The 10,265-nt window shown below is 54.8% G+C and overlaps 3 protein-coding genes across 3 annotated transcripts; 2 read left to right on the forward strand and 1 right to left on the reverse strand.

Moving 5' to 3' along the window:
- Positions 1-782: 782 nt before the first annotated feature.
- Positions 783-1,766, forward strand: MONBRDRAFT_26349 (uncharacterized protein; the record flags this gene model as incomplete). The annotated part of the gene is made up of 3 exons (XM_001746727.1): positions 783-1,181; positions 1,315-1,463; positions 1,667-1,766. The coding sequence occupies 3 exons, from the start codon at positions 783-785 to the stop codon at positions 1,764-1,766; spliced, it is 648 nt and encodes a 215-aa protein (XP_001746779.1).
- A 781-nt stretch (positions 1,767-2,547) lies between these two features.
- Positions 2,548-5,309, reverse strand: MONBRDRAFT_26350 (uncharacterized protein; the record flags this gene model as incomplete). The annotated part of the gene is made up of 7 exons (XM_001746856.1): positions 2,548-2,628; positions 2,728-2,940; positions 3,061-3,130; positions 3,207-3,455; positions 3,559-3,639; positions 3,916-4,135; positions 4,295-5,309. The coding sequence occupies 7 exons, from the start codon at positions 5,307-5,309 to the stop codon at positions 2,548-2,550; spliced, it is 1,929 nt and encodes a 642-aa protein (XP_001746908.1).
- Positions 5,310-6,780: 1,471 nt separating this feature from the next.
- On the forward strand, positions 6,781-8,488 carry MONBRDRAFT_32857 (uncharacterized protein; the record flags this gene model as incomplete). The annotated part of the gene is made up of 4 exons (XM_001746728.1): positions 6,781-7,034; positions 7,159-7,300; positions 7,467-8,105; positions 8,288-8,488. 4 exons carry the CDS (start codon positions 6,781-6,783, stop codon positions 8,486-8,488), a joined length of 1,236 nt encoding a protein of 411 aa, XP_001746780.1.
- Positions 8,489-10,265: the final 1,777 nt, after the last annotated feature.

The raw sequence follows: 10,265 nt of genomic DNA on the forward strand, positions 1-10,265 counted from the left end.
TCTCTCTCTCTCTCTCTCTCTCTCTCTCTCTCTCTCTCTCTCTCTCTCTCTCTCTCTCTCTCTCTCTCTCTCTCTCTCTCTCTCTCTCTCTCTCTCTCTCTCTCTCTCTCTCTCTCTCTCTCTCTCTCTCTCTCTCTCTCTCTCTCTCTCTCTCTCTCTCTCTCTCTCTCTCTCTCTCTCTCTTTCCAAAAGACGCTCACCTGAATTGTAAAGTTAAAAATGCCTCTTGAAAGTAGAATGGTGTGGTGGGTTTATGGTCTATGTGCAGCTAATTTGATGGTTATTGAAGAAACGTTTCACTTCCAACGGTATCACAACGTATAAACCTTTGAGTTATTTACTCTGATTGACGGGTTAATGCATACGCTGTTCTTGCTCACTTTGTCGAACTGCTTGCTCAACCGGCAAATCTTTCAAGTCACACCAACTACCTTTTTATCTTCACAAACTTACTATAGATCTAGCACTAAATCTGCAATTACCTCGGAGTACGGTACGATTTCTTCATTTCACTTGGCGGTGCTGGTCGCCCGTGCCGCTGAAGCAGAGCTCGCCGACACCTCGTTGCTGGTGGTGTATTGGCCCGCTGCTCCAGGGCTTGGACTTGACCTGGGACGGGGAGAGGCGTGGCAAAGTACTGGTTTGAACCGTTTGAACACCAGAGGCTGACCGGCAAAGCCGCCCCTTTGATTTGCACGGGGGCTTTCCAAAGAGATAATAGGGATTGAAATATAAACAACTCTGGGTACGCCCTTGCCTCGCGCCGAACGGGACCGGCCATCATGGAGTACCTGCAGTCGTTAATGCAAGACGCAGACTTGGTCCACTTTGTGACCACGGTCTATGTATGCAACCTCGCCACCTGGGGCTGCCTGGCCATCTTCTACGAGCTCTGCCACCATTTTCGCTTGTTTCAAGACCGGCTCGTCCGCCCCGTCGGCAACTACCCACCACCCGACCTCATCAAGGCCGCCCTCATTCAAAACCTGTTGGGCAACCTTGTCCTCTACCCCATCTTTGCTGTCCTGATTTACAAGATCTACGTGCACATCCATGGCTCTGTCCCTCTGGAATGGCCCGCGCTGCCTTTGATCCCCTTTCAGATCCTCTTTTGCATGCTCGTCGAAGATACCATGTTCTACTGGACCCACCGCACCCTGCACCACCGCCGCATCTACAAGGTTCGCATTGAGCCTGAGCTTGTGCTCGCGCTCCGTTCCTGTTCTTTGGCGTGCCACCTTCTGGTGACCACGCGTTTGACAGCACTGCCCACTCCTTGCCCCTCACCACCCCATGACTTGACCATGCTCGCAGTACATTCACAAGCAACACCACAAGTTTCGTGACAGCATTGGCCTCGCCGCCGAGTATGCCCACCCCGTGGAAAACCTGTTTGGCAACGTGGTACCACTGTGGATGGGCCCCATGCTTTTAAACGCCTCATTGCCCATCATCTGCCTCTGGTTTGTCATCGACCGCACCATTCTTTCCCCTCGGGCTGAACCTGCTTGGCCTGTTACTCCCCACCATGTCCTTGCTCCTGGCCCTGCTTATCGAGGATCTGTGTCCCTTGCACAGGAGCATATTGCGCGTATGGGAAGCCCACGATTCGCACTCTGGCTACCGTTTTGCCTGGTCCCCCTGGAATCTGTTTCTCACCATTCAGGTTTGTTGACAGTACCGCCTTTTGCACCCTCGTCATGACGCTCCTTTGGCCCGCAATCAAGCTGACTTTGTGCCTGGTGTTTTGCAATGCCTTGAATTGATGCAGGGAGGGGTCGAGCGTCATGATTTTCACCACAGCCATAACAAAGGCTGTTATGGGTCTTTTTTCAGCTTTTGGGACCGCTTCTGTGGCACTGATGAAGCTTTCCGCAATTATCAAGCGAAGAAGCATGAAATCAAAGCCCAAGCCACTGATGCCCAGTGATCGACTTGGTTGGCCGAGTAACTCGGCGGTTGACTTGGCAAGCTTTGTCCCCTCGGTTTCAGTATCTTTCTCCCTGTGCAATTCTTCCTTGCTTGGGCCATGCCCTCTTTTTTTTGTGTGTGTGTGTTCCTCTCGCACGCATTCTTAGTCGTTCATGACATGAGCCGTTGGCCTGTCTCCTGTTGCTGGCTTGGCTCCAAAATCACGATTCAAAAATTCCCCTTTTTTTGACAGTTCGGACACTCCCACACTCAATCTCGTCGAGAGCGGCAGCGATTGTACCACCGGGCTAGATCATGTCGTTGCGGGGAATGCTATGACGGCTCTCAGTCCACAGGGACGGACCTAAAGTCTAGATTTTCAGAGTATTATCCGCTCCCAGTTGCACTCGGTGCTTGAAATAAACCCGCTTTCCCGGCCCGACTCGCCACTACACACCAAACAACTATGCAAAACTCATGCAGCAGTAGATGCCGAGCAGAAGGAGCAAGGAGTGGCAGAGCGCCCAAACGCTGACCGCCAATCACCGGAACCCTTTCTGAACTCATCAAATCCAAGCAAAACAGAGGAGAAAAGTGTTACGGCCATGCCTCGAGCTGCGTCACCAAGCAATCAAACTACAGCCGTAAGCTCCACAGTTTGACCGTCTTGTCGGCGCTACTACTGGCAAACATGGGTTCGGTTGGATGAAACTGAACCTATCGTGTGTCCAGCCAAGGCAGTGATTTGTCAGAGGTGGCGTCTTTATTCACCAGCGCGCACAGCACACGCCAAAGCCTTTGAACGATCACACGTACTGCAATGGCCTTGTTGCTATGCGCAGCAGCCCGCCCATATGAGCCCGCTAAAAACCGATCATGGCCTGGGAGTGCAGACAGCTGAATCTTGCCATCAAAGGCAGCCGACAGCGCCAACGCCGGTGTAGATCCGCTGGAGCGCAGAGCTGAATGTGAGGGCATCACGTGCACGCTCCGCACCTCATCGGCATGTGGCTCCCACGTGAGCACTGCCTACAGTCACCGGTAACGGACGGTCAGCGCAACCCTTGAGAAGATGCCGATGCAACAAGCAGAAAGCCTTTGACCCAACCGTGGCGAGCTGGCAAGTGCTGGTACCATGCCTAGGCTGACCTTTTTCATGCGCAGGTCAATGAGCCCCAGTTGGCCATCGCGGGCGCCAATCAAGCATTGGTGCGTATTTCTACACAGCCAACCAATGCGTGAGCGTGCGTTGTGGAACATTCGGTGCCTGAAACAGAGACGTGTGCACCACGCACGGGAGAACATCCAGCGCCGTGATGCCAGAGTCCCAGCTAAACTGCTCCACGGGGATGGGCTGGCGAGGATCATGGAGACGCAAAATTGCATCTGCGCTGCCCGAAAGGAAAGAACTAGACTGCCATGGGACGATTCGAGCCACCTGGCTGGCACCCGTGCTTTGCTGCAGCTCCACTGTCGCCGACGCTACATTGAGCAGCGCCACGTTGGCGTGCCCGGAGCCAACGGCCGCCAAAACGTGCTGGTTCCTGAGCAGACGCAAAACGCAGTGTGTGGTGGCATCAATGCGGATTCGACCACGTCGAACCAAAGGGCTGGCGGTACGAGTGCAGACTTGGAGCAGCTGCCTACCGAGCAAATGCAATGGAGCGAACGGTGCCTTCGAGGGTGACTGCAGCCATCGGCGTGATACTGTGCGACTGCAGCTCAAACCTAAGGACGCAGCCCAGTGAGCAGAGCAAACAGGTTCAACGGGGGGCGGGGCCTGGGGCTTGGTTGGGAAAGAACAAAAGCACTGACTGAGCTAGCTTGACAACATGATCATTACTGCAAGTTGCCAATATATCGCCGGCATCGTTCCACTGGACGTCATATATCGAGCCGCTATCACAGAAACGCGCAAAGTCAAATGTGGACGTATAGGTGCCAGGAAGCCTTGCGTGCCTCGATCAACAAGACCGAGGTCGGTATGGAGAGCATTTGACATACGCGTGGTAGCGCTCGCGCTGAGCCAAGAGCGTGAGTGTTGTGGGATGCGATGTGGCGGTGCTGGAACGTTCAGCACCCGGGGCAGGAACGGCACAAATTCGAAGCAAGGCGGAGTTGCTGCCCACGGCCAGGAGCGGGGCGTGCGGATGAAAGGCCATGGTGCGGACCGGTTGGTGATCTTCCACTTGACCGATAAACGCGTGCTCCAAGCGTGAGGGTACTGTGGTGCAAGCATGGCGTGGGTAGCGTGGCGCCAGAGCAACGCGCAGAATAAAACAAAACAAAAAGAACCAATAAGGCCCAGATGGGGTGAGCAACCCAAGCTACCGTGACTTGAAGCTGATTTGAAGAACCAAACGAATGGAGTGTGACATCCCACCTTTGGTTAAAGGCGCAAAACTGGGGGCGGCATTCGGTGCCGTGTTGGTCTCGGGAGCCCAGGGTGGGTCGGCAGGTCGCAACTGGCTGGGCCCATGGGTTCTGGGGCCACGATTGGACTTGCTCGCGGGTCGATCGCCCGCAGAAGGGGCGAAGCGGTGGTGAGGGGCCGTGGCTGTTGAAGTTGCAGCTGGGCGTGGGGCGTTTGGGGCGTTGGCAGGGATATTTCCAGTTTGGACGTCCTCGGCGGGCAACGGCTCGGGCCAACGGGATCGTTCAAAGCGAACCTCGGGCGCGGGCAGAGTTTGTGCCAGCAGACCCCGGGCAAGGAGCTGAACGAGGGGGTCCGCACTGGCCTGAGCCGCGCACTGAGCCTCATCTTTGACATTGTGGGGATTGGGCTGGCTGCTGGGTCGGCTGGAGCTGACGCCAGCTCGTGCAGTCAAAAAATGCTGTAGGATGGCCTGCAATTCCTGGGCCAGCTGAAGGCGAAGTCGAGCCAGATGATTCAGAGGGTCGGGGGGCAGAGGCAAGCACCAGGCGCGGATGGTGGCTTCATCAATGGTGCGATCCTGCAGGCGGATGGCACGAACAAGCTCGGTCAGGCGCGTCTCCTGTTCTTGGCGATGAAGCTGGGCCGATTCGTAGGCAGCCGCTAGGCCCAGATGGCAGGTGGCCGGGGTCCAGCAGAGCTCACGGCATTGTTGGCGCCACAGCGCACGGCGAGCTGCGGCATGTTGTTGGGGGTGATCTTGCAGCGAGAGCTTGAGGAGAGCGTGCAGTTCGCTGTACCGCGCCTGCAAGGCCAGGCGCCGCACCGTCTGCAGGGGAGAAGCGCTGGCTGGGGAAGCAGGGGTGGCGGGGTCGGCCTCGGCATCGAGGCCGACGGCCACACAGGCTGCGTATGCAGCGGGCTCTTGGTTTTGGAGGTAGCCCAAAATCATTCGAACCAGGTGTTGGTGTTGGATCGTCACACGCGTGCCCGCGGCTCGGGCAGCAGAGCTGGGCGTGGCCATGACACACTGTCCAGCCGCGTCAAGACTTGGACCTCATGATCCCTCCACGCAGACACGAGGACACAAGAAGTCTGAAACGTCAACAGCCTCTGCCAGGCAGAACCAGGACCGAGCAGGAACAGGATCAGGCGGAACCCGGGGACCAGGCAGAACCAGATACCAGCCAGCCCCAAAGTAGACAAACCCCACACAGTAGTCCAAGGCAGTGCAGTTGCAAGCTCGCGTCTCCCAACCCCCAACACAACTGTCGCGACGCACGAACACCGAGAGAGAGTGCGTGTGTGTGTGTGAGACCGCGACGACGACGAAAAAAAATTTAAAAATAAACTCTTGATCACTGTTTTCGTCTGCCGTCGCCAAGGCAGAAGAGTCCGAACAGCTGTTGAGGATGGCTCAACTGCGTCAGAGAGTTGGCTCCCGCAGAAATTGCTGGTAGAGAGACGGCCTGAGTAACTTTTGACCACAGCGATAGAATCAAGCTGTCTTAGAGATATGCATGTCGTTCCTCCATTATTCAGAGATGTTCCCAGCTAATGATACAACTTCATGCCGGCAGCTGCAACAGTTGGTAGCGCCCTTGGCGCCAATTCCTCATCATCTCATCTCGCAACACTATCACGCAAGGGGACACCACACCCTAATGCAAGGCTGCATAAGGGTTTACACGTATTATGTCACACGTATCTGATGGTGTTCCCGAAGGCCATCTTGCATCGTGGTTGCCTTTTGTTTGAGACACCCTTTCCCATACACTCTCTCCCCCTCTTCTCTGACTGCCATTGGAATTCTCCTTTATATCCAATAATCCAACACCCGCACAACGACCACTCTCTGAAATTCTTTCGTGCTTTTGTTATTTCTCTCTGTGTGTGTCTCTCTCTCGTATTTCTTTTGTGTCCGAGGACGTGTGACGTTGCAGGATCAAAAATCTGATAAAAACGGCAGCGCGCTCTGCGTTTGCCTCGGCTCCTGAACGCGACCAACGACGCCAGTACAGACCGTGTACCGATTTCATTTCCCTTTCAACGCCCCTTTCAGTCCACGATTGCATTTGCATCGCCGCTGGAGGTGCTTCATAACAGTATTGAGGTCGCGTACCCGAACGTGCCACAGCGGCCCCTTTGATCCTTCTCTCTTGACGCTTGGCGCGCACGCACGATCGCCGCCTCTGCCGTCCTGTGCCTCACACGCACACGCACAACGCTCGCACAACGCTCGCACGTCCCTTGTTGGTCGGACTAAGCGTCTCCAAACTGGGGATTGCCACCGCCCCGAATTTGACCAGCTTTTTCTCGAGCCCTTCCCCACCCCTACCCCAACTTTGGCACCGAACACCCGACGGCGCCTCTTTTTTTTTTTTTTTTTCAGCGCCCTGGCCCTGTTAGGGAGGGTGTTTGGACATTGAGCATCAGGCAGTGTCCATTCTTGGAATCTGCTTCCTCCCTTTCATTTTTCCTTTTGCACCAGAATCATGGCATCAAAGGCCGCTCCCGTGACGGCGGCCTCCATGGCTGCTGCTCGTCGCGACCCGCATCATCATCATGAAGTGGCCTCTTCTGATGACGATGATGACGCCGCGCTGATGATTACCGAGTTTAAGCTCGCCGGCATGAACATCTCCGAAGTCCCGACCCGGGTCACCAAGGCCACCTTTCTTCACTTTCTTGACCTTTCCAACAACACACTCACCACCCTTTCCGAGTCTTTTTTCACCCTCGTTCATTTGTACGTCTCACTTGTTTGCTTCAAGCAAGCACCCCCTTGTTCTGTTTTACCGGCCGTGCTTCCCAGTGCGCGTTCTTATCCCCATTGGCTCACCCTCTTTTTCCCATTTGTTGCGCGTCAACAGGACCGAGCTCAACTTGAGCAACAACCACCTTTCAGCCCTGCCCAAGCACATTGGCCAGTTGACAAACCTTGTCAAGCTCGACCTGAGCAGCAACCGCCTCACACATCTGCCCGAAGAACTCACTCAGCTTACAGATTTGGAGGTCGGTTCAATAACAAAAATCAACCTTGGACACCATTGGATGGTTTTTTTCCCCCACCTCGTTTTTGTCCTCCCTCTCCCTCTCTCCCCCTTTCGCTCTTTCCCTCTCCCTTTCTCTTTTTCTCGCCTTCATCTCATGATATGACCCGATTTCTGTTTTTCGTTAGACACTCAATGTGAGCAACAACCGGCTGGCCACCATTCCCGCCCCCGTGCTGGCGCTCGAGCAACTACAAAAGCTCTACATTGGCTCCAACGCCATCACAGCGCTCCCGGCAGACATTGCCCGCTTGAAGAACCTCGAGGTGTTGTACCTCGGCGGCAACCTTCTTCGCACCGTCAACGACAACCTATGCCAGCTCTCGCGGCTGACACTGCTCTACTTGGGTGGCAACCGGCTGCGCAAGCTCTCGCCCAAGATTGCCAATCTACATCGCCTGCGCACCCTCAACCTTCACGATAACCAGCTTCAGTTTCTCCCACCTGCCATTGTGGACATGCGTTCTCTGCGCCAGCTCTCGCTGCGTAATAATCCCCTCGTCACGGACTTTGTTGAAGACGTGCGGCCTGAGCCCCTGTCACTCTTGGAGCTTTGCGCGCGTGAAATCAAGCGCAATGGCATCAAGTATTGCCGTCACTGCCTGCCCGCCGAGCTTTGCCGCTACCTCGACTCGGCCAAGTGCTGTAGCAACCCGGCGTGCATGGGCGTCTACTTTACCGAAGGTGCCCGCTCTGTGGAGTTTGTCGATGTGTGTGGCAAGTACCGCGTGCCTCTCATGAAATACGTCTGCACGCACGGTTGCGAGGTATGTCATTTGCTTGCTTTTTACCACCACCACCGCCGCCGCCGCCTCGACGCGCGTGGTAGCGGGGCAGACTTGGCCTCTGGTCTTGGTCTTTTCCCCTCTCTCTCCCCTCCACGTGACTCTAATTGCGCCATCTCACGCGGTATCTGCCTTTACTCTATGTTTCCTTTTGATCCGTTTAGCCGCGCAAGCCGCATGCATCAACCGCCTCTGTTCCCTCTGCCTCTGGTGCCGCCAGCAGCACCGCTGCGGCTTCTGCCCCGGCCCCCGCATCCTCATCGGGTGGTGCTCGTGACAAGGCCGACCTTTCTCCAGCACAGCAAGCGCGCCTTCAGCGCGTGCTCCTGACAGGCTACAAGGAAGAGGAGTGCTGTCACTCCTAAAAAAAACCTTTCTCCTCTGGCGTCTATTGCATGTCCGGCCTTTGTCTTCTTCCTTGTTTAGTTCGTGTCTATGGGGTGCGTTGCCTGAGGCAATGCTGACTTGAGGTTGTTTGTCAAGTCGTGTCGAGCCCAGCCGCACATTGGGACGGGATGTTTTTGCTTGTTTTTATCTATCTCTTCGTCCATGTGCTAGTTGTCTTTGATCATTTTTTGCTACATGATATGCAACCCTTATCTGCCGTTTTTAAATCGACCCTTTGTATCATCATGACATAACTTTTTCCCGGAAAGCGCCAATGTGTGCGTAGCAAGAGTCTTTGGTTGCCAATTTCATCGGGAGGCTCATCTCATCATAAACGCCGTCACCGAATCCAATAAAGCGTATGTAGCGCAAAGCGCCCGAGCAACACTCTCATCCACACACTCAAAACGCGTTCACACACACGACATGAAACACAACCATCTCACAAACACAAAAGACATTTCCCATCATGAGCCCGCAAGAGGAAGAAGGCCTATTAGAGCGACTTTAGCGCCTACCAATCAAACCACCAACGCGCCAGACCTACGCCTCCACCTTGCCGAGCTGCTCGCCGAGACTATGTGACAAGGCCGAGGCCTATCGGAAATTGGCAAGACGCAAAGGTTTCAGTCACACACCCAATTGTCCGCAAGATCAGATCATCAAATGTAGCGTGCTTATAGCAAATGCTTCCCACCTTGGCATGTAGCAGACCAACGGCAGCCTGATTTTCAGCCACCAGACACAACAGAAGCTTGTTCACGGGTCGCACCACTACCACACGCTCCTACACCAGCACACAGGACCGTCAGCCTGGATTTGGGGATCGCTCAAGTCACTCAACAGTTTTAAAAGAAGAATGATCGAGACTAACCTCGCAAATGGCCGTCAAAGATTGAAGCTCTGTGGCTGAGATGCCCTCACGGTGCGATTCAAAGAGATTCCAGGCGTGGCTTGCGATCGAGGCCGTCAGCTGGTGTGCAGATGGGTCAGGGTTGGTGTGGCAGCACCATCATCATGTCATATCCCAGCAAGGATTACAAAACGATGCGCAAATGGGAATTCTTACCGCGGTGGAGAGGTCGTCACCCGCCATGCCGAGCTGTCCGCCATCCTTTTGCAGCAACCTGGTCAGAGCCGGGTGCAACGATACCGATGAGAACACCGTCCACCCGCTGGAGCGAGGCACGGCAAGGGGCCAGAAAGGAACGCACAATACACCAGCACAGCCGTTGCCGATGCTGGCCTCGAGGGCATTGTTGATGGCCTTGACACGATACATGATGTCAAAGGAAGGAAGGAAGGAAGGAAGCTCTGAAGAAGAAGAAGAAGACACACCCGTCAGGATGAGGCGACAAGAAGCAGCGTCGCGCGCTTGAGAGAATGGCGTTTTGTCAAACCAAAGGCTCTCCCCACTCCAAACCAACATTCCTCATGATCAGCGTCTCCCTTTCCCCTCTTCTCGCCCCTCGGCACTCCATCCTCCCGTCACCGGCCATCGGCTGCCATTCTCTTCCTCTCTCCCTCAATCACATGCCCACACACACACACACACACACACACACACACACACACGCACACACACGCACACACGTACTGAGAGATGGAGAGATGGAGAAACTGTATACAACTACTGTTATCAACACTAGGCTCAGATTGGAAGCAAGCCAAATTCATCTCTTCTCTCTCTCTCAAATCTCTCAAAATCTCTCTCTCTAACAGGTAAATCGCTCTTCTCTCTCTCTCTCTCTCTCT

The sequence above is a fragment of the Monosiga brevicollis genome, genomic scaffold (genome assembly GCF_000002865.3).
Source record: "Monosiga brevicollis MX1 MONBRscaffold_14 genomic scaffold, whole genome shotgun sequence".
NCBI classification, from domain to species: Eukaryota; class Choanoflagellata; order Craspedida; family Salpingoecidae; genus Monosiga; species Monosiga brevicollis.